The sequence below is a fragment of the Anabrus simplex genome, chromosome 1, assembly GCF_040414725.1.
Source record: "Anabrus simplex isolate iqAnaSimp1 chromosome 1, ASM4041472v1, whole genome shotgun sequence".
NCBI classification, from domain to species: domain Eukaryota; kingdom Metazoa; phylum Arthropoda; class Insecta; order Orthoptera; family Tettigoniidae; genus Anabrus; species Anabrus simplex.
Genome location: NC_090265.1, coordinates 798,264,511 through 798,289,576, shown reverse-complemented (window position 1 = coordinate 798,289,576; position 25,066 = coordinate 798,264,511). Strand labels below are relative to the sequence as shown.

Below are 25,066 nucleotides of genomic sequence, written 5' to 3'. Positions count from 1 at the left end.
GCCGTTTTCTCGTGATGCGTGTGCATACAGAGACAGAAATTATGGAAAAGTAAAAAAAGTGCATTTCCTTGTTACTGTGGACATGACTGATACAGAAATACCATTCTTTTCTCCAGATTTTACAATTTTTCAACCTATTAATATTTATTGAGAAAAATAGAAAAAATAAAACAGAAAAACAAATATGGACAAAGCAAAACTAGGAAAATTCAATACACTATAAAGCAAAACTAGATGGTAAAACGGCAACACAAAACCAAAACCAAAGAAGAATGGCCTATCTGTCAAACCATGGTTGAATCAGCAAGTCTTATCGTCCAACTCTAAACTCTACACTCTCAGGCCACAACCTAGAACAATGCATAACCTCGTTCTTGAATCGTATTTCACAGATTCTCAACAAGGCTGCATTCTCCAGGCCCTGACCTGCCATGCTACCACGCTCAGAACTCCTTCGTTATCTAATACCTTTTGCTGATTCAACCCCCTTCCGTCCGGTATCTTGCTGACCCTCAGTGCCCTGTATTTCTAATTTCATCATACCTTCTTTACTTAGAACCCAAAATATCGAGGAAAAACACAGGTATTCTAACAATACAAAACAACCATATCAACTCCTACATACATTATCATGCCTAAACTCATGTCAAAGTGTTTCTGGAGCATTACTCACACGTCCACTTCCTTTCTCACTGCATTCAAATAGAAATTTAAATTACCTTCCCTATTCCATTCTTTTATCACCCACCCAATAATTTTCTGATCATTACCATTCTGCTTTAATAATTCCTGCTGACTCTCACTCAATATTTTCCCTCTCACTTTTTTCGTTTCTTTACATGTTACTAACAGGAGCAGATTTTCCCTCACTTCACCACATAGTAAACATAATGCATTATCCTTTTTCCAAATCCACCCCTTGTTTTTGTATAGGCCCAAAATCCACCATAATAAACCTCTTCTTGCACCTCTATCTACATTACTAATACTTATCCTCGATACTTGTCTTATCCTATTAAACATAATTAGGGTAGCTCTCTTCCGACATTCCTCTGTCAGATACGTTGTATTTGGATGTACACTCCTTATAATCAATCTCCAACACTCAATCCTCATACCATATATATCCCAGACCCACCCTTTCCACATACAGTTTGATCTTCACCAGCCAGCTCACCCCATACATACTTTTAATCTGGTGCTGATAAGCAGTTGGTAGCAAAATTTCAATTTCCACTTCCATATACTCCCCACAAATTACTATCCCCTCCGCGTTTGCTGGGCACTCAGGGAGTCGCATCAACATCTTACTAAATTTACTAGTAATCTGATTTAGCGTATCCCTTCCTTCCTCCAGACCCCATAATTCAGCCCTATGGAGTAGTCTGCTTAACACCATCCTTTGTATACTATAATTTATTCCTGGGTATTTGCTCTCCAAAGACTTGACAACTGAGAGAGCTGCCATCTCCCTTCATTTCGCTCTCTTAATATGATCTTCCCATTCCCTTTTTTGTTTATAAGAACCCCCAAATATTCTAACGTTTCTGCCTTTTCAATCATCTCCCTCTGGACCACCCATTTCCTCCTCTTCTTTCTCGTCCTGTTCTTTTGAACTACCATCACCTTTGTCTTATTACAATTAATTTTCAAGGACCACTTACTTGCATACTCTGAAACGGCATTTAAATTTCTCTGTAAACCCCAGCCTGTTAGTCTTTAATATCACTTCGTCATAAAAAATCAATCCTGGAATCTCTTGATCGCCTAAAACAGGACATGCCCAATTTTTTTCTTCCATGTCCTTGCAAAATATCATTTATAAATAATAAAAATAGAATCTGAGATAGTTTACAGCCCTTTTTCAAGCCAATCTTACATTGTCATTTCGCTTACTAAACCTTCTTCCAGTTTAACACCACAGTAGACTTTATCATATATGTCCTCAATTGCTCGGATCATCATTCGTCAAACCTCCACCCTTCCTAATTTTTCTACTAACGCGCTTCTACTCACCGTGTCAAAAGCTTTTTCAAAATTAATGGAGCTGAATATACTTTAGCTCCTTCCTTATTCAGATATTTCTCCAGGATCATGTTAACTATCATATTATCTGTCGTCCTCATGCCCTTTCTAAAACCACCCTGAAAAATTGACAGTATCGACTGCTCTTCAGCCCAGTCTCTGTCTGTTCACTAATATACCTGTATAAATCTTACTCAAGAGCCTCCGTAGCTCAGACGGCACCGCGTCAGCCTCTCACCGCTGGATACCGTGGTTCAAATCCCGGTCAATCCGTGTGAGATTTGTGCTGGACAAAGTGGAGGCGGGACAGGCTTTTCTCCGGGTACTCCGGTTTTCCCTGTCAACTTCATTCCAGCAACACTCTCCATTCTCATTTCATAGCATCTATCAGTCGTTAATAAATCACTTTGGAAGTGGCGACCCCATCGTACTAATAGCCTATATCTGCTTCGTTCATTCCATCCCTGACCTGGTCAATGACTGGAAAACAGGTTGTAGGTTTTCCTTTTCAAATCTTACTCAAGGATTCTCAGATGGGAATATGGAAGACTTACAAAATTCCTAACCACAGTCTTAAGTGCAGAGGTGTCTTGTTTATCTGAAAAGGTGCATTATTGTCATAACATTTCACAACACTCCTCAGTTAAAAGAAAAACCCAGTCATCAGTTTCACCCAAAAATAATGAAACTACTGATGACACTAAGAGCCATGCTTTGTCACATGAAGGACAACTGTTCAATTTACATAAATCTTTTTGCCTTTTTCTCTCAAGTTTTATGGATATCTTTGAGAATCCAAACATAGCTCTTCAGTCAAGTATGCCACACATTCACTTACTGAGGTCCGTTTTGGAGGAAGTATTGAAGAATGTGATGGCAAGGTTTGTGAAACCACACATTATTAAAAGCTCCTCCTCTCTCCTTGATGTAGGTTATCATACTCCAGCAAATCAAAAGGATAATTGTGATCAGATGATAGGGATTTGTTTTGGTGAACACTTTGAAGTCTGAGGAAAAGTGCATATTCTTTAAGTCTGTTAGAAAGTGTTTCTCTTCATCATGTGACTACCTGGTACACAAATTTCCATTCAAAGATGAAGTTTTAATTAATGCAGAAATTGCAAATATTTCTGCTATAAGTAAGGCATCATTTTCTAGGCTTAGATTTTTCAGTAACAAGTTTGTGAACATTCTGACTAGTGAAACGGAACATTTAGATGAATAAACTGATATTCTGCACTCCCAATTCTGTAAATTTTTGAACTCGAATAAACATACTTGTCAAAAGGAAAAATTGATGTTCGGTGGACATTGGTAGGTCAGATGAAATCAGCTGATGGTATACTTAAATATGACAGACTCTCTAAGATGATGCTTGCTATTTTATCAGTTCCACATAGCAGTGCAGAATGTGAAATGATTTTTAGCAGAAAATGAAATGGTGTATGGCTTTTAGTGCCGGGAGTGTCCGAGGACATGTTCGGCTCGCCAGATGCAGGTCTTTTGATTTGACGCCTGTAGGCTGAAATGATGATGAAGACGACACGTACACCTGTCTCCGCCAAGGCATGTCGATGTACGTTGGGTTCATTAATGCTTCAACCATGGGCAAAAGAACATCCGGTCAGCAGCAGCCCCCCCCAAGCATGGCGGACCAAATAAGGGAGCAGCGTACCATAGCCTGCACTATATAATGAGGTGGAATTACACCACCACTTCATTCCGCTGAGAGCTTTGCTGCTATCGAATTCAGTCTTCGGTGAAATGTCGGGACCATCGCATGCTCCTGGACCATGGCCTACAAGCCCAGAAAACGTTGATATGATTTATAGCAGGAGGGAAGATGTATATGGGTTGGGACTTAAATAGTGGCAACTATTTATTTTCTACTAAGACAAAAGTGGGGGTGTGATGGAGCAATCTGCCGACTGCAAAAACTCCGGAACAGTCTGGAAGTGGCTCCATCTTTGGGATCAAGTCGTAATCACAGGGGTTTAAGTCGGTGAATATGTCAGATGGAAAAGTACTTCCTAACCACAATGACTGTACAAGTCAATTACAGGTTGTGCCACATGGTCTGCACATTATCGTGCAACATGATGGGAGGATTCTGCAGGAAGTGTTGCCACTTTCTTTGCAATGCTGGTCTCAGGTGGTACTCCACAAAATTACAGAAATATTGTGTGTTTTAACAATATGTCATTGCAGTATGGTATTTTGTTAGGATGATGCCATCGCAGTGACTTCTACTATTCCATGAATACCGGGTCTGTGCCTGTGAAGTGGAAAGAAGCAACGTAGTCCCGGTTTTCAAAGATGGAGGGAGATAAGGAAAACATAGATGATTACTGCCCAGTTTCGATAACATCAGGGGTCTGTAAATGTGTGGAACGTCTAGTTGTTAAATGTACGCTGGATTTTCTCAAGGAGAGAAATCTGTTTAACTCAAAGCAGCACAGCTTAATTCCGGCAAGATCCAGCACAACACTTTTAACAAAAGTCGTTGATGACTGGCAGTTTTCTCTTTGGAGCAAATTGACTGTGACAGGCGAGTTGGCCGTGCGGTTAGAGTCGCGCAGTTGTGAGCTTGCATCTGGGAGATAGTGGGTTCGAACTACACTGTCGGCAGCCCTGATGATGGTTTTCCGTGGTTTCCCATTTTCACACTGGGCAAATGCTAGGGCTGTACCTTAATTAAGGCCACTGCCGCTTCCACTTCCCACTCCTAGGCATTTCGTATCCCATCATTGCCATGAGACCTGTCTGTGTCGGCGCGACGTAAAGCAAATAATTAAAAAAAAAAATAGACTGTGTGACTCTGGACTGGAGCAAAGCTTTTGACCAGGTGCCACATCAAAGACTTCTGTTAAAACTTAACAACTACGGCATTAAAGGTAAACTGCTGGCGTGGTTGAGGTCATTTTTGGTGGGTCGAACGCAGTGTGCTGTGTACGGAGGAGCCAAATCAGACCAAACCGCAGTTACTTCTAGAGTCATTCAGGGCAGTGTGATAGGACCCCTCCTGTACACAATTTATATCCTCGACTTATCATATTGTATAAGATCGACCCTGGCGCAGTATGCCGATGACACAGTCATTTACAGAGCCTTGAAAAACAATGATGATATTGTACAATTCCAATCGAATCTGGATAGTATAGCTCTGTGATGTGAGGTAAATAAAATATATATAAATATTAACAAGTGTAAATATATAAGTAACAACACAGTAAAGGTTTCCACCTATTCAATACAAAATATATTCACAATATTTTAAAATTACATTGAACTAGTTTCGACCCATCTAGGGGTCATCATCAGCCACATCAAAGCAAAGATCACTCTTGACAAAATCCTAAGAACATGTTTGGAGCCCTCTTCCCCTCCTAAACCACCTCCACTCTTCCTAAGCCATATATAATTTTATATGTGTCATTTCACATTGCATTCTTCATTATAAGGACTTACTGTTTTCCATGATTATATAATTTTTACAACATTAAGTCCCCCTTTATACTTTGTTCCAAACCTCTTATGTATATTCCTTGTATATTTATTAGCTATTACTCACCTGTCCCATACTAACATCTCTTTTCATTTACCACATTCACTTGTTATTCCATAATAATCTTACTGTTAAAATTAACATGTTCTTAGGATTTCGTCAAGTGTGATCTTTGCTTTGATGTGGCTGATGATGACTCCTAGATGGGTCGAAACTAGTTCCATGTAATTTTAAAATATTGTGAATATATTTTGTATTGAATAGGTGGAAACCTTTACTGTGTTGTTACTCATATGTTATTCTCAGTTCAATACGGACCAACAACATGAAATTTATAACCCTTAATAAATATATAAGACTAAGCAGAGCTAGACAACCACTCCAGAACCAACCTACTCTATGTGGAATCCAACTACTGACTTCTAACTGCATCAAACTGCTCGCTATTCACATTACGGACAATCTGAAATGGAATAAGCATGTGGAGGACGTGAGGTGTAAGGTATACAGAGCGCTAGGTTTTGTCCATAGATGTCTCTCGGGAGGAAGAAGTAAAGCACTACGAACGGCTTATATTTGCTTGTTGCGGCCCATACTACTATATGGCCTTCCTTCCTGGCATCCAAAGACAACGGAAAATATGAGGAAACTAGAGGGTGTCCAGCGACGAGGAGAAGGTTTATTTAACAAACACATCCCTTTAAACACAGCCAGGTCATTGCCAACAGTGAACTCAATTATGTACACATAATAATAATGTTATTTGTTTTACATCCCACTAACTACTTTTTAAGGTCTTCGGAGACGCCGAGGTGCCGGAATTTAGTCCCGCTGGAGTTCTTTTACGTGCCAGTAAATCTACCGACACGGGGCTGTCGTATTTGAGCACCTTCAAATACCACCGGACTGAGCCAGGATCGAACCTGCCAAGTTGGGGTTAGAAGGCCAGCGCCTTAACTGTCTGAGCCACTCAGCCCGGCAGTTATGTACACAAATAGACGTAGCCTTCCATAATATATCCCTGACAGACAATACACACCTCTCCCCTTTCCACCGCCTGCAGCTTAATTACCGCTCTGTTAAGAGAGCCCAAGGAGTTACTCTTGTCCCTGCCTTCGCCAGAACAACCTCATATTTAAATGGCTTTTATGCAAGGTCTGCTCATACCTGGAATCTTCTACCATCTGAGGTAAACTGCTTCCTCTTCCTCACTTCCTCCATGCGGTAAAGAAAATGTGTATGTAAATAGAAACCCATATGTTATGTATATAACTTGTATAAATTAGAATTATAAGAAGGATGGGTGCAAGTACAGTTGAATGTGAGTGAATGTATATGCGTGCACGTGTGGGAGTGGTTGTGAATGAGTGTGTATACAGGGGTATGAGTGATAGTATAAATGGCTGGGTCTTCTTACTCTAATATGTATAGAATAAGTCAAAATAATAATAATTATTGTAAGAATACAGTGTTTGGAGTGTAAATATGTAAATTTAAAATTGTCTACATACATGTAAATATTCAGTAGAGTTTATGTACACCTTCATGTGAGGATGGAGGCACTTCCATGTATGTGAGGCTTGCCCTTTCTCCATCTACCACCCCTAAATTGTACATGTACAATTTAAGGAAAATAAATAATAATAATAATAATAATAATAATAATAATAATAATAATAATAATAATAATAATTTTTTTTAATGAGGGATTATGGAAAATCTTCAAAAGACACTTGTGAAGGGTCCGCACTCCACAAGTGTGTGGGATTCTTACCCACTAAAAACCACACACCCTTTTCCCACGATGTGTGTCATCACCCCGGAACCGCTTTTGCATTACTTCAGGGTGATATTGTGCTTTGTCTTTCAGACGTCTTCTTTCTTCATTTCTCCTTTACGAACGTTCGTATGCTTCCAAATCCTTCTTCTTCTTCTGACGAAGGATGTCCTCCACATGCACTGCCACGCAATCCCAGGATTCCTGGTTTCGCAGCATCACCGACATAATATTATCTGTTGTCAATTCTCCTAGTTCAGTTTCCACACATCTTCTCTGAATCGTCCGCATACAAAAAAGGTGTGAAATACATTGTCAATGTCATCACAGTATATGCATGCTGCATCACTCGCTCTGCCCAATTTTTGCAGGAATTTCTGGAAATATCCATGTCCTGTTAGAAGCTGCGTGAGGTATTAATTTACTTCACCATGGGCCCTTTCAACCCAGATATCCAAGCGTGGTATCAGTCGCTTGGTCTATTTGCCTCAAGGGTCACTTTCCCATCTGAGTTGCCATCGCCTCATCAGTTGACTGAAGGCACGCTTCTTTGCAAATTTCTTTCCCAGCTCTCCTTGGGTACGCCAGATTTCATGCCGCTCCAATGCGAGTAGGTTTATTGGGGCTATTGCTTCCACCGTGAGGATTGCAGGTTCGGAAACCGTACGGTATGCACATGCAATACGTAAAGCCGCTCTCCGTTGTACGGCAGCTATCCTCCTCCAATACCAAGCAAATCTCAAGGATTCAGCCCAGATTTCAAAGCCATATAGAAGTACTGACTGAACCGTCGACATGAGAAGACGTCGTTTACTGGATTTCGGACCTTTAATATTTCCCATTAGTCTGCTAAGTGCAGTCATGTATTTTACTGCCTTGTCTGTCGCTCTCTGAATATGATAATATGATTCCAGAATGTGAGCTTGGAATCATGTGTCACTCCTAGATGATGATGATGATGATGATGATGATGATGATGATGATGATGATGATAACCCACCTTAAATTTCAGGTTCCTGGAGTCTGAAGATTTTTTTTTTTTTTGCATGGTGACCCATAATCTCCTTCTCAACCATAGTGCTCCAAGTGAGTTTGAGCAGCAGTATACCGTAACCATAGCTGTGCTTCTGTTAAATCATGTGGAACCCACCGATTTGCAATTTTCCACATTATTAGGCACTTCTTTATAATACACAGCACAGTCGTATGTGATAATCTCATCTTGCGACTGAACTTGCAAATTGTCTAATGTCAATCTATGACTAATAGCATGGCAAGAGCCTGCAATTCCTCTTCACCAACACTAGGTTGATCCAGCTGAGCCATTTCCACGAATGCTAAGACTTTCATGACATTGTCTTGCTGTGCTGCCACAGGCGCATTGGATTTTCAGCAATCATCACTGTTCTGTTTCTTAAACTTGGTGAATACACAATAGTTTAAGGCAGCAACTTACACAAGACTGGCTTCCTCTCGCCACAACATTGTCACGATTTAATGGGTGGGCAGTTCCGTTTACAGTGAGGTAGGTTAGACATAGAGTAACATGTGGTAGAAGGAACAATAATTAATTATTCCAATTTGTTTCACATCCACAATTGTGTTGCCACTATTAAAGTTCCAACCCACACATCTGTCTTAGGTTTGTCTTCTGGCCAAGTCTTTTACAATACTGACCTGTCTCTTGGTATCTGTTGCATAACCTGGGCACCACAGAAGGAGACGCCTCAAATTCTCTAGCCGCTTGTCACCAATGTTGAACTTGTCATAAGAGAAGTAGAGCGTGATACACTTCCAACTCATTCAAAATTTCATTTTGTCAGAAGCTTTAATCACAAAGTCCATAATCAACATCTGTTACTATAGCAGAATCACAAAGCCGACCCGTTGGGTTGACACCTTTATATTATAAAGAGTTCCTCTAATTGTTTTGAACAGTGTATTATTTGACCGGATGAGTTGGCCTTGTGGTAAGGGGTGCGCACCTGTGAGCTTGCACCCCGGAGATAGTGGGTTCGAGCCCTACTATCTGCAGCCCTGAAGATTGTTTTCTATGGTTTCCTGTTTTCACACCTTGATTAAGGCCACGGCCGCTTCTTTCCCACTCCTAAGCCTTTTTTATCCCATCATCGCCATAAGACCTATCTGTGTCGGTGCAACATAAAACAATTTTTTGAAAAATTTACTGTTTTCATCTGATTTTGAGCACAAGGACTGTTTGCAGGTTTTAATAATGTTCAATGTTAATTGAAATTCACTAGGAATCACGGCCGAGAGAGTATCGCCGTATAGCCACTATGCCCTCATGACAGTGAATGGAAAAAGATAGAAAGAAGTACTGAGAACACTTTTAATTATTTGGTAATAGACTTACTGTAAACATGTCTTGGCTGTAAACACCTGCTAGTGGCGTCTACATGAGCTACAGTGAGCCAGAAATTCTGTTGTGCACACACACTTTGTTAAACACAACACAACTAGCAGTAACAAGGTTGGATTGAAGCACCCATCTGGTGAGGTGAGTCAGGCAAGGCCAACATAAAACTTGATAGAATAGAAACCTATGAGTTGGCTCGGTTCAAGACTCTGGCGTGGATACTCAGTCAAATGGCCACAATTACATAACCAAACGCCAAACAAAATGGTCTTCTTCATGTTGGATGTTGCCTGTTTTACAGCCTTCCTAATTTTTGAAATTCAGCACCGACTTGAACACATTGAAATCCAAGAGGAATGTTGTTCACTTGAAACTTTCTTGATTGTGCATGATAACCTGATGATACTGATTGTTCTGCAATTATAAAACTGTTCAGTTCATCAAGCTCCTTGCATATTTCATAATAAGGCCAGTAGACTTTCATGTTTCCTGAGCATTTAAATAATCTCAAATACAAGGAATTTCATACCCTCTAAGAATGCAGAGTATTGGTAATAGGCTTGACGAGTGTAAAACATCCATTCATCTTTACTTCCTTGGTAAATATATCAACAGGTGGTCTTGGAAATGATGTCATGCCTTTGTATTTTCAGTCCACTCCATAAATGTATTTTACATAACTCTTTAAGTTACCAGTTTTCTCTGACACACTCCAACCTCATGCTTTGCCGTACTGTTTTGTTTGTTTCTTTATCTATTCCATTTTATTCATGTGTCCAAAAGAAATTATAAAAGAGAGTTACTGTTCTGTAATTAGTGTATGCCATTTTTCAGGGAGGTCGCAGCCCCATGATCTCGCCACATCCGTCTCCCCAACTCCAGCGTCGCAGCACAGCTCCTGCAGCTCCTATGTGTACAGCTCCTCCACCACCTCTCCCGCCACGACGAGCTTCACCGACGCTGGGCAGCCCCACGAACTCCCCCAGGTACATAAACTGGAGACTTGCATTAGATTTGGAAGAACTAAAACTCACTGTCAGCTGCTGTAAGAAATTTGATAATTCCCTTGCCAGTTGCAAAATATGTGATCTCTTATTGGATAATATGTAAATTAGTTCATTTTTCTGAGAAGCTTCATCAAGCTCTTTTCATACTTCATAATGATATGACCAGTACACTTTCATGTTAAATGATCATAATGTATGTATGTGTGTTCAATTTTTACTTGTAGAAAGAAGTATTATTCTTGTTACTTTCCTAGTGTTAAGACTAGCAGTTGGATAACACTAGCCTGCAATGATTTCCTGGTTTTGGTGAAAATAGGTGGTTCATATGGAAAAATATGTGCTGATTTCAAAAGCACCAAACATTTTGCCAGAACATGTACAGATTTTATGTAATTTGATATTTTGTACTAATCATTCTTTGAGATTTAATGCAAATTTAAGAAAATTTGAATTAATTTCATCATATTTTGAAAATTTTTACCAGGTGTCAAAATATGTGAAGAATGTATAGAATTCAGTGAAAAAGACAGCAATGCTTTATCATGTACCGTTTACAAGATATCGGTAAAAAACGATACCTTTCTTATAATTCTTATGTTATGCAAATTTACAGAAATATGAACATAATTATGTCATATACAAAAAAATATTGCATCATTGGAATACGTAATATTATGACATACTACCTGGAAAAAATATACTGCGGAGGCAAGACACCCCTAGGTGGAAATAAAATACGTGAGTGTTCTATCGTATTGGATTTAATGCTTTGTAAACTTCATAGTGTATAGAAAAAAGCAAACCTACGCAAATAATATTTTTGTGAGACAGGACACCACTTTCACCCTCAGTTCTTTATCTTTGGCCGGCCATGTGTTTAAAATTCTCGGAGGGTTGTGCGATTTGAAAACGCAAGACCAACATGGTGAAGGGAAGCAATATATCTATTAGCAATGATAGCACTGAAGTGAAGAGTGCCAAAACACATTAGCTCATAAAAATATCTGAGAAAAGATAAGATAAACATAGCCCTCAGATAAATGTATCTTCGCATAATACCACCGTAGTTGTTGTCGGAGTGTAATATTCGCTTGTATTGGGATACAACAAAGTTAATAAATCAAAAATAAAATATCCTGAAGGCTTAGAATTAGCTATTACGCCTGTGCCACATAGTCCAGCTATTCCCGTTCCTGTGTCCGTGCCACCAAAGCAACTAGAGGATGTGGAGCAGTCGAGTTCATGTGAGTCTACAGAATATTCTGAAGTGAATGATCTCTCTCCATTCACTTTAGAAGACAAACCACAGCTTTTTACTCAGCCAGAGCTGAACGATTTTGTGTGGTACTTATGTCTTACCAAGGAAAAGTGTAAAATTGCGGGATCAAGATTTAAAGAAAAGAAAATGCTGGCACCAGGAAGTGGTCCTTAGATGGTACAGGAACCGAGAGGAAGAATTCTGTAATTTTTTCAAAATGGAAAGTCAGGTGCTGTGATATACCAGGTTTAATTCTTCAGTTTGGTGGTGAAAATTATGATAGTAATGACTAGTGTTTATTTATTGATGCATTGAAGAAAAGCCTGAAAGCCATGTTTCTACATAATAGAAGCAAATTTCCTTCAATTCCCATTGGGTATTCTGTTTTTCTGAAAGAAACTTACAAATATTTTCAGTTGATTATAGAAAAAATTAACTACCAGGAACATCAGTGGCAGTTGTGTGAAGACCTAAAGGTAACTGCTATTTTGCTAGGTCAACAAGCAGGTTACACAAAATTTCCTTGATTTTTTTGTGTCATTGGGATAGTAGAAGTAGAGATAAACATTAGATGATGAAAGAGTAGCCTAAGAGGGAAAGTTTAACTCCTGGAGGGAAAAATGTAATTTGTGCCAGTCAGAGTACGTCAGCGATAGGATGATGATGATGAGACTCCAGTTTGAAAGTGGCGTGAAAGATCTATTTCAGTTGTATGCCCCACAAACTGGTTGCATAGATGAACATCTAGAGGACTTCTTAGAGGAAGTGGAGAGACAGATAGAAGATAAGTACTATTGATGGGAGATCTAAATGCACAAGTTGGAATGGAAAGACAAGGAAAGGAAGATGTTGTAGGGCCCTTTGGATATGGAAATGTAAATCCAGAAGGCGAGTTGTTGGTGGATTTTTGCATGAGGAATCAAATGATTGTTGGAAACGCCTGGTTTAGGAGGAAGAACAGTCAGATTACAAGGTATGGTTGGGGAGACAAACGAACAAAGACCATGGCTGATTATATAATAATAGAGAAAGAACACCGGAAGAACCTTGTAGATGTAACAGCCATGCCTGAAGAAGCCTTTGGTGGAGATCATAGAGTTGTGATAGGAAAATTGAAAGTTGGAAAGATTGAAAAACCCCAATTAAAAAGAGAGAAAAGAATTAAAGTATGGAAGTTGAAGGAGAAAAGCATACGAGAAGAACTTCAAAGGGAAATAATACCCTTGGTACCCAGGACAGAGGTGGGGAATGTTGAAGAGGAATGGAAAAGATTTAAGGAAGCACTGGTTGGATGTGCAGAAAAGGTGTGTGGTAGAACATCAGGAAATGTGAAAGACAAAGAAACACACTGGTGGAATGATAGGGTAAAGATTAAAGTGAAGGAATAGAAAATGGCATGGAAAGCATGGAAAACATCTAAGACTGAAGAAAGTAGAAGAAAATATGTGGAGGCAAAGAATTTGGCCAAGAAAGTAGTGGGGGAAGAAAAGCTGGGCCTTATTCACACAGAAATTGAGAGATGATACGCAGGGCAGCAAGAAATTACTGTATGGTATCTTAAGAAACAAAAAGAGAGATCAAGTAAACACCAGATTTGTGAAGGATGAAGGTGGCATAATTTTAACAAAGCCAGTGCTTCCTTTAACAAAGAGAGTATTTTCAGAAGCTGCTGAACATAAGAATGGATGACAGTCATTCAATGGACGACCAGGAAAGGCAATTAGTTGATGAAGAAATGGATAAAGAAATTACAATGAATGAAATTGAAATGGCAGTAAGAAAGATGAAAAATGGAAAAACTGCTGGAATGGATGAAATTTCAGTGGAGATGATAAAGGCAGCTGGAGCTGTAGGCCTGCAGTGGACATATCGGGTTCTCAGGAATGTCTGGGAGAATAAGGAGGTCCCTGAGGATTGGCAAAAAGGAATAATCATCCCAATTTTCAAGAAAGGTGATAAGAAAGTTTTGAAGAACTACAGGGGAATTACTCTAATATCCCATGTTGCTAAGATAATGGAAAGGATACTGGAAAGTAGAATAGGGTTGAGGGTTGAGAATCAGATACAGGAAAATCAGTTTGGTTTCAGAAGCGGAAGGTCAACAATAGAGCCCATTTTCATTAGGAGACAACTAATGGAAAAGCATTGGGAGTACGGGAATGATATGGTGATGACATTCATTGACATTGAAAAGGCATATAGCAGTGTCCCCAGAACGAAAGTTTGGGACAGTCTGGTGCAAAAAGGATTGGACAGGGATTAATAAAAAAGATCATGGCATTGTATAAGGAATGTTGTAGTTGTGTACAAACACAAGTTGGCAGGACAAGTTGGTTCAAAATAACTAGTGGGCTGAGACAGGGAAGTGTTCTATCACCAATCCTGTTTATAATAGTAATGGATGACATCATGAGAACAGCAAAAGCAGCATATGGAGGAAGAGAAATGAACATGATGTTATTTGCAGGTGATATTGTCATTTGGGGAGAAGACGGCAGGAAGGTTCAAGAACAGTTGAATGTGGTGAATGGGAAGATCGAAGAATGTGGATTGAAAATAAGTGTAGAAAAGAGTAAAACTCTTGTTATGACTAGAGGGGAGGAAGAAGGGAAAGGTCAGATTAGACTTGCAGACAAGCCCCTGGAAGTAGTGGAAACGTTTAAATACCTGGGGAGTGAATTAATGGAGAATGCTCGACTGGATGCTGAGATTAGTAAAAGGATTCAAGCTGGAAGTTGTTTCTATCATAGTGTAAGAAATATGTTATGGGACAAAGATGTGCCAACGGAAGCAAAGGATACTATGTACAAGATGTATTATGTACCCATAACAACTTACGGAGCAGAAACTTCGACAGTGACAAAGAAGGATGAGAGTCGAATACAGGCAGCCGAAATGAAGTTCTTGAGGAGTATGATACAGAAGAGTAGAAGAGACAAAATAAGGAATGAGAAAATCCGGGAAGAAATTGGAGTGGAAAAAATGAATGATAGAATAGAGAAGAGCCGACTAAGATGGTTTGGGCACATAAAGCGAATGAGCGACGAAAGAATGCCAAAAAAGGTGATGGAAATGCAAATCCAAGGAAGGAGAGGCCGTGTACGACCACGACTGAGATGGAAGGATACCATCCAACGTAGCATTATAGAAAGAAACCTGGACTGGGACACAGTGTTGGAGGAGGAGTGGTGGAAAGACCGAAGAAAGTGGAGAGGAACCATATTTGCCCCTACCCGGCTACAGCTGGATAAAGGGAAATGATGATGATGATATACCGGGCGAGTTGGCTGTGCACGTAGAGGCGCGCGGCTGTGAGCTTGGATCCGGGAGATCGTGGGTTCGAGCCCCACTGTCAGCAGCCCTGATGATGGTTTTCCGTGGTTTCCCATTTTCACACCAGGCAAATGCTGGGGCTGTACCTTAATTAAGACCACGGCCGATTCCTTCCAACTCCTAGGCCTTTCCTATCCCATCATTGCCATAAGACCTATCTGTGTCGGTGCGACTTAAAACAACTAGCAAAAAACAAAAAAAGATGATGATGATGATGAGGTTAATCCTAATGGAAATATTACTTCCCGCTTTGTATATCAAACTTAGTATCATTAAGCAATTTGTAAAAGCGCTGGACAAATGTGGTATGCGCTTTTGAGTATTTAAACAAAAGATTTCCAATCTTGTCAGAAGCTAAAATAAATAAGGGAGTATGCTTTGGACTGCAGATTAGGCTCCTTATGAAGGAAACTGCATTTTTGGGTACTATGATTGATGTTTAATGTTGGGCATGGTGTGCTTTCAGAGAAGTAGTCAATACATTTTTGGGAAACATAAAAGATGTGAATTGTTAAAACATGGTGAAACTATTTCAAGCTCTTGGCTGCATCTTTCTTCTTCTTTGAGTAATTCAGTCTAATGACTGGTTTACCCCTGCTATGAGTCTTTTCCAACTGGGTCGATCCTGTGCAGTACGTTTTGTATCTACATAGCTCTTGCATCCTGAGCTCACAAGAAATGTCATCATGAGTTTAAAACTCCATTTCTTGAAGAATCATCTGGACCATTTCCCTGACAATTTGGGAGCCCCGAGTGATGGATGAGCAGGGTGAAGATTCCACCAACAAATAAAGGAAATGGAAAGAAGATACCAGTGACAGAGGAACGTAGTGATATTGGCTGACTGCTGGTACTTGAAGAAGGAAACTACGCAACACGGCTATAAATATCAGCATCTAACCCAGCTGAATTCATACAGTAGAACTTCAAATTTGTGGGTTGCAATAAATGCGTTTTCCTCAACCCTTCTACTATGTTGCCTACCATCAAACAAAATAAACCACGTCAACAGAGAATAAGGCAACATTTTTGGCGTAAACTTGGTGCTGTTTTATGCATTAAGGCCAACACCATTTAAGTTTGAGAAAAAAGCTGTATTCTTCTTCTTCTTCTTTTATGACCACATAGGATCACTTTAGTCAGTCCGTCGTTCAGGTCTCTTTGAAGGGATTGTTCGGGCTTTGCGGTCCTCCCAGTACTTCTTCAGACGCTCCGATCTTCGTGCCCTTTCCTCAGTTGAAAATGTGCGTGTTGTTGGTTTGTTTTGTGTAAGGGTAAAGCGGAGGTTTGTATTCTTGAGTTTTGTATTCAATTTTATCTTATTTTTGGTGTCTTCTGTTGTAAGGCCTATTTCCTTCAGATCCTCTCTTACTTCTCTGATCCATTTACATCCTGTTGTGGTATTTTTTGAGACGAGATTGTGTTGTACTAGTTGTTTCAGAAGTCTCGAGTCCTGCATCCTCATGATATGTCCAAAGAATCCCAGTCTCCTCTTACGCATAGTATCTGTAATGGGTTCTAGCTCTTTGTACACGACTTTGTTAGGTATTAACCGCCACTGTCCATCTTTCTGATATTTTTTGTTGATACAGGTTCTTCCAATCCTCCTTTCAATTTTCTGAAGTCTGTCAGTCTTTGATTGTTTATTCAGGTAAAAGAGTGTTTCTGCTGCATATGTAGCTTCCGGTTTTATAACTGTGTTGTAGTGTTTTATTTTTGTATTTATTGATAGACATTTCTTTTTGTAGATATCCCATGTTAATTTTTGTGCTTTAGCTAATCTATTTGTTCTTACTTGGATTGAGATTTTTCATTTAAGTTATGTGTTATTACTTCTCCAAGATATTTAAACTGAGTTACTATTTTGATTTTATTACCATTTATGGTGACTTCTTTTAGCTGTGTTGGTTTTTGGGGCATAATTTCTGTTTTTTCAAATGATATTTTGAGGCCAATTTTATTTGCAATGTTTTGAAGTTCTGATATCTGGGTTTTTGCTTCTTTTATGTCCACTGCTAGTAATGCTAAATCGTCAGCAAAACCCAGGCAATTTGTTTTGATTTTTCGGCCAATCTTTATTTTGGGGGGACATTTTCTAAACCATTCCCTCATTACCATTTCTAGAGCACAGTTAAATAATAGTGGTGAGAGCCCATCTCCCTGCCGTAGTCCAGTTTTAATTTCAAATGTCTCTGATGTTTCACCCCTAAACTTCACTTTTGACTTGGTATTGGTGAGAGTCAATTTTATCATGTTTATTAATTTGGGGTGTAGTCCAAGGTGTCTTAAAATTTTATATATTATTATTATATATGTATTATATATTTGAAATAAAATATCACCTGGGTGAGATGCCGATTGTGTTAGTTTATTGGAGTTTGTAGAGGGCAGTGGGTAAGGCGCGGGCACATTAGTGGACGGAGTACTGCCATCACACGAGTCTCATGTTATCAGTAGGACGGGATGAATTTTAGAAAAGAATTTTTGAGTGCTACAAATCCAAAAAGAATAGGCTAAATTCAGAATGGAATGTGTATTGATATTTCAGGGGCTAGTGAAAGGAACTTCTGTATCACCAAGGAGTGACCGGCTGATTAATTGAGCAGTCATGCATTTAGCACATTACTGTCACCTGATGACTAACCCGGACCCGTCAGAGTACTGACGCAAACAAGCAGTAGTTCCTGCAGTCATATTTTGAACATTTAATACCTTTAGTTAGTTTTTTGAGTTCAGTCGTGTACTCTCAGTGACTTCATTAATGTGCTACAAGTCAGAGGAGAGAAGGAAAGCAATTATTGAAAGTGAGAAAGGAATTTTGTCAAGTAAACTGGCCAAATTTTTCAAAAGTATTAAAAGAAACAATTGAATAGCATTGTTAGAAAAAAATACATTTCAAGAGTGGGAAGGAAAGAAACATCAGGGAGTGAAGAGGAAGAGAGTAGTCCAGTACAGAGATGTGAATTATTTTGTTTACCAGTGGTTTCAATATGCACACACTAAGTTGAAGGTTGTAAGCACACAGTAATATTATAAAATTTATTCCTCCATTCCAATGTAACATAACATTGATATAGTGGCTGTGTGTTCCAATGCCTGTTTGTCAACCAAACTTTTGAGTCAGTCTGGTCGTAAATAGCTTACTGGATATTCTCATTTCAGGGTAGTTGAATTATGAGGATCAGTTGTTGAACATCAGATGTTTACTGAAGAAAATATGTGTGCTGTCTTTTCATCATAACCCACACTTTCTGAATGGAACCAGTTACTGGACAAGGCCTGTACCCGACTACCAGACAATCCCTTTGTGTAGCATGTAAATGGCTGGAGAGATACACTATATTGGCACTGTTATGCGGGCAAAGCTGCTGTTCCTGGCCAACACTGCCTGCTTAGTAGTCACCTGTTTATTGTATCTTCATTCCTATGTTGAATAAAGTACCACAAAATTAAAAATAACAGAAAGTAAGATGGTCTCTGATAAAACCCATATTCATAGGAAACATAGAGACATATCTTTCAGGGAAATAATAATAACCATCATCATCGATTCTCCGCTCCTGCAGGCTGGACGTGGAAATGAACAAACCTGCTCCCAAGGCTTGTTCTATTGTTGAAAACAGTTGAAAGCAATCCTTGTCTTTCTTCTTGTGCTAACTTGCTATGCTTAACACATTACAAACTATCCACTTCATTGCCGTATCGATAATGTAATCTAATCAATATATGAAAATTTTTTCCACCTAATCAATACCATTTTTTATATAGCCTTTGGCTACTTATAAAAACATAAATTATATCAGGCCATGTTTCGATCGCTTTGCGATCATCATCAGCTGCTTAGATAAAATCTTAGATAAAAGTAAACTCGTGTCCTCATCCCAAGGTGGTGCAGCTCTTTTCAGGCACACCCCCATTGGAGGTGAGCTGCATATACCATTCCAACCACATACCAGCCCTCCTGCCAGTTTTAAATTTCTGGCAGTACCGGGAATCGAACCCGGCCCCCGAGGACGGCAGCTAATAACACAAACTGTTACGCTACGGAGGCGGACAAATCTTAGATAAAAACAGCATACAACAATCACATAGTTGACATTTTAAAAAAAAACTGGTGTTAGTAAGGGACGTATGGGTTGGAGGTGGGGGAGGTAGTGTGCGGAGGGGGACGGTTGTTACTAGGACATTAAACTTAAAATAAATTAAAATTACTATCTATGGACTAGAATGTCTTTGGTTTCATTTTAAGTCCCAAAGGCTTAATAAAATCACTTGTTTAAAAAACTAAAAGATTTTTTAGTGTTATGATCCTGAAGAAAAGTTTTTTGCTAGAGTCTGTTTCTTCTTTACTTCTTGTTTCTTCCACGTCACTTTTGTACTCTACTATGAAGCATGATTCTCTTGCTTATTCTTTTTCTAAATTTTTTAGCTTTTTAAACAACAAGTATTTTATTAAGCCTTTGGGACTTGAAATAAAACCAAAGAATTCTAATCCATAGATAGTATTTTTATTTTAAGTTTAACGTCCTAGTAACAACCGTCTCCCTCCGCACACTACCTCCCCCCTCCCCCCTCCAACCCATACGTCCCTTACTAACACCAGTTTTTTAAATTTTTTTTAATGTCAACTATGTAATTGTTGTATGCTGTTTTTATTCACGCTTTTATGTAAGCAGCTGATGATGATCGCAAAGCGATTGAAACATGTCCTGATATAATTAATTTTATAAGTAGCCAAAGGCTTAATAAAAAGAAAGGTATTGATTAGGTGGAAACATTTTTCATATATTGATTAGATGCTTAACACAGTCGAGGTGTTGCTTTTTTTGGCGGGGGTGGGGGGGTGAATTCCCTTGGTCTTTAGTAGCCCCGTACTTTATCTGCAAGGCAGCAGGTTGAGTCAAGGCCTCACTAGATAGACAGGCCACAAGGCTCGGACCGTGACGTCACGAGAGTGGCTGGCGTTCAGCATGGTAGTGAGGGCCCGCTCTCACTTTCACCATGATATTGTTGATATTGTTCATTTATTCAACCTTAACAATATAATTGAACACTCCTTCAACTGTGGCTTTACTTAGGCTTGTATACTACACGAGTTTTAAAGTATAGATAAGAAATGTGTTTTTGCACCATTCAATACACAATTTATTTTAATAGATTAATCTATTAAAATAAAAAAAAAAAAAAAATTGTGTATTGAATGGTGGAAAAACACATTTCTTATCTATACTTTGAATCTGTCAATACGGAAAATGAAATGTATAAATAATAACACGAGTTTTATGCGAGGAGAAAACTGGCTGGGCAGTATATGTACATTTCTTTACTTAAAATTATGCTGACATCTGTCACTTGTAACTGAACACGGTATCATGTAAAAGATTAGAACGCATAATACGTATACAAATAGTTGTAATGTTACTAGGAAAATACATGATGGCAATTCACAACAATAGTCCAAAAACTTTCTTAGAAATTAAGCTGCAGCTTAAAACTTACCTAACAATTCCGGTTTCAGTTTATACATTTTTATTTTCCTGAGGATTACTTCTTCTTAGCCATGAGTTTGTCTACGGTATTTTTTCTATTGTTATTCAATAATATATTACAAAAGATGTATATACATTTGTCAACGAAATGTTTAAAAATATTTATTTATTCACTGCATGTTTTAAACATGACGTTTTCGTTTTCCAGAACATAGTTGACAAGCGAAATCAGAATTTATCTCTGTGAATCCTCATGTAAAAACATTAGTATACAGGTTTAAATTTTGTAGCTCTAAAAGAGTCTGGTACAACACCTTTTGGTCCAGGGCAGGAGCAAGCCAAGGCCGCACTAGATAGACTCAGATTGACAACCCTGAGTCAGACAAAAAAATGTCTAAGTCAGGATAAGTTGTCAGCTTGATTAAGCCAGTTATTTATTAAGATTTTAAATAAATGACCAGTATCAAACAATGATTTATTTTTTGTGTTTTGTCGAATGGGTTTTGAAAAATGGTTTGTAAATTGCTCTTGCACAGCTTTTCAAACATTTTCCTACTAACACTGTTATTATTAGAAATTATGCCCAGTATTCGGGAGATAGTGGGTTCGAACCCCACTGTCGGCAGCCCTGAAGATGGTTTTCCGTGGTTTCGCATTTTCACACCAGGCAAATGCTGGGGCTGTACCTTAATTAAGGCCACGGACACTTTCTTCCCACTCCTAGTCCTTTACTGTCCCATCGTCGCCATAAGACCTACCTGTGTCGGTGCGACGTAAAGCAACTTGCAAAAAAATATGCATGCTACCTTATAAGCTATAGGCCTATCTGTTAATACTTTAAAGACTTGCAAAGTTAGTTCTTCTGAGAAATGTCACATTAGGTTCTCATATGGAAACAAATCAACAACGTCTTTATTTTTTTTAAAGACTGGATGACAACATTAAAGTTTGTGCAGTTGTAGCTAATGTAGTGTTATTTTCTCCGCTTTTACTACTAAAAGCAACTCCCTCTACCTTTCCTTCTACCGGGCGATTTGACCGTGCGGTTAGGGGCGTGCGGCTGTGAACTTGCATCGGGGGATAGTGGGTTCAGATCCCACTGTCGGCAGCCCTGAAGATGGTTTTCCGTAGTTTCCCATTTTCACACCAGGCAAATGCTGGGGCTGTACTTTAATTAAAGCCACGGCCGCTTCCTTCCAGCTGTTAGGCCTTTCCTATCCCATCGTCGCCATAAGACCTATCTGTGTCGGTACGACGTAAAGCCACTAGTAAAAACAAAAAATAATACCTTTCCTCCTTTATAGTTCAGCTCACGTTTTACGTAGACTCCATCCAACAAGTTACAAAATCTTTCATGCTCCTTTAACAATTTTTTCAAGTAATTCCAATGTGAATCATCAATACCTGAATTTCCCGTGCCTAGTTTTGCAGTAAAAGACTGTGAATAACCGGGTGAGGCATTGTAAGAAACGTTGACTGTCTTATCTTCTTTTACGCTCCAGGAAATGCGAAAAATATTGAAGTGAACCATGTTATTAGTATACAGGAGTAAGATACTTTCTTTGCAAAGGCTATATTTAACTGTTCCTTACAAATTATAATTTATCAGTAATGATACACTCATCAACTTCACTTTCAACTTCATCGATTATTTTGTGCATAGATTCTATTTTGTCGTGGACAGTCACTTTTGGGTTACAAGCAGGTCTAAACAGGAAGTTACAAATACTTTTCTAATTTGACCATTTTAATATCTTGCCCCCGTCACCTAATGCACGTATATCAGGGTTATCACTCATGAAAATATGTTTCATGGCTTTAAAATCAAGAGCCTCGTTTAATGTTGAGGAAGTACCAATTTTTGGAATATTTTTCTCAGTCATATACATGTTGAAAATACAGAGACTTTGGCAGTTAAAATTGACGAAAACTGTGTCCAAATCTAATTTGCGTTTAATACTGAAATTACCCTGAACGTCATCGAAGTCCTTGATCCTGTCATATTCTTCCTCAGCTTTCTTTCTTTCCTTCCTCTTCCCGTTTTTCAATTTCTTCTTGTCTTTGAATGGGATTTTTGCTCGTTGTTGGAAGATTTTTAGACAGATAGGCAGGCACATTGTCAATCTTAGGAATAGCGTCGTTTGAGAGTTTTAAATGGTTAGGGTTTACAGTTAAAATAGACTCATCAGGTCTTTTAACAGAATCGTCCCTAATTACGAAACTTCGTCGAAGTGTTTTATGCTCACAACTGAGCTTGCTGAAGGGACGAATTCGGTTCGATGGATGGCTATGATCCACTTTTGTTTCCGAAACAAGTCGGTAGAAAATTTAAACACAGAAATATTAGGCTGTTTTGAACTGTAGTTGATTTTACAACCAGGTATACAACATGACGTGGCCATAATTCACAATGTTCACACGTTTAAATCATTCAACACCATCGATAGCCTCACTGCTGCGAGGTTCAGATCAGCCTACAAGTCACTGGCGAGAAGTGAAGCGGCTGGCGACTTGTGTGACTTAGCGCCCGAAGTGGAGCGGGAGCCTTATGGCCTGTCTATCTAGTTGGCCTTGGTTGAGTACTGGAATGCTTCATCTGTCAGCTGTGCCGTGCAGAAGGTCTCTGCCAAAGCTGCTGCTGAAAACTTTACCATAACCCTGGCACAGGGCCCTTATACGGTGCTACCATTATATAGAGTATTTCAATCTTAATCCTAATACTTACCTCAAATAAAGGTCCAGTGTAAAATAATTGTTGATATTACACTGCCTTTGTAATTCTGCTCATCCACTGCCGAGGAGAAGTGTATCAGTAGGTAGTTAAAAGTAGTTAAAATATTGTGTAATACAGTGTATTATTTTAATCTGGTTATCTTTCTTAGATTGGCTATAGAATTGGCAAAGATGCAATACATTTTTTCTCTGGATTGAACATTTTAATTACTACAATTGTACCTATTTAGAACATTAACACACATTTATTCCAGATGGACCCCCTGTGGGTGGGGGACGCAGACAAAGAATTCACCCACGGTATCCCCTGCCTGTCGTAAGAGGTGACTAAAAGGGGTGACAAAGGGATGATCAAATTAGAACCATGAAACTATTTGTGATTAGTACCATCATGCGGGGAACACCATGGTCGCTTTTACTTGCGCGTAGTACCCCTATGTTGGGTACCAAATAGGTTTGTGATTAGTAACAAACGAGAGCACGGCGGCTTTTACAGTACCTGTGATTACAAACGAGAGCACGGCGGCTTTTACAGTACCTATGATTAGTAGCACTATATAAGCGACACTGTAGGATAAGGGAATCCATGGTTCTGGCTTTCCTATGATTAATACCCACTATATGAGGAACACCACGGGATAGTACAAGTCCCTGTGGTTAGTACGCTTATGTGATGAACACCATAAGTTTGCATTGCCTGTAAATGGCGCCGCAATGTGCGAAACAGCGTAGGTCTGTAATACATGTGCTAATTTCATTACCTGTGAGTAGTACCATAAGGTGTGGAATACCGCGAGTCTCTGCTACTCTTGATTAGTACCACAACATGACAAATACCATGGTTCTACTTTCCTAGCGATAAGTACCATTGTGAGGGGCCGCTGACTTGGATTTTGGACCCCTTTCGCTTACAAGTATCATCGATTCTGTATTGTGCTATAGAAACAGTCCCTTGGTCAGTAATACTATTGTCTTGTGCCAGTTTCTGTGCATGTGAGGCACTGTGGGTCGGTTCCACTGATCGTTTTAAATTCATATCCATCCATTCATTCATTCTTCATCCTCACATTTTGAATTGTGATCAGTGGATGTTTTTGGGCTTTTAATTTGTCATTTCATTTAGTCTCATTCGTACCATTAGGGGCCGATGACGTAGATGTTAGGCCCCCTTTAAACAACAAGCATCATCATAATCATCATCATCATCATCATCATCATCATATTCCAGATGGAAAACTATACAATCGTTGCTTCCTACCAAAAAATAATCTGGAATCAATCTCTTCTTACACTTCTTACTTCTATACTGCCATCGTCGAGAAAAACCAACCGGGCGAGTTGGCCATGCGGATAGGGGCGCGCAGCTGTGAACTTCAAATCAAATCAAAATCTCTTTCTTTGCAAATGAGGTGTCTACCTCGGTGGCAAATGGTACACTAAAATACATTATTGTCAAGCACTAAATATTAAATTAACAAGAGAAGAAAATTTTCCTATAATACAATATTATACAATTTACACTGACAATGTTTCTGATACACATTTCTGATACACTACTCTTT

The 25,066-nt window shown here is 39.1% G+C and overlaps 1 protein-coding gene across 5 annotated transcripts in view; it reads left to right on the top strand.

The window, feature by feature from the left end:
- Cbl (E3 ubiquitin-protein ligase CBL) overlaps window positions 1-25,066 on the top strand; it is a 468,900-nt gene that overhangs the window by 357,436 nt on the left and 86,398 nt on the right. For all 5 annotated transcript variants that reach the window (XM_067136287.2, XM_067136286.2, XM_067136285.2 and 2 more), the window contains one exon: window positions 10,519-10,670. In XM_067136287.2, coding sequence (XP_066992388.2) covers window positions 10,519-10,670 — 152 coding nt within the window. The remainder of the gene's footprint in view (window positions 1-10,518; window positions 10,671-25,066) is intronic.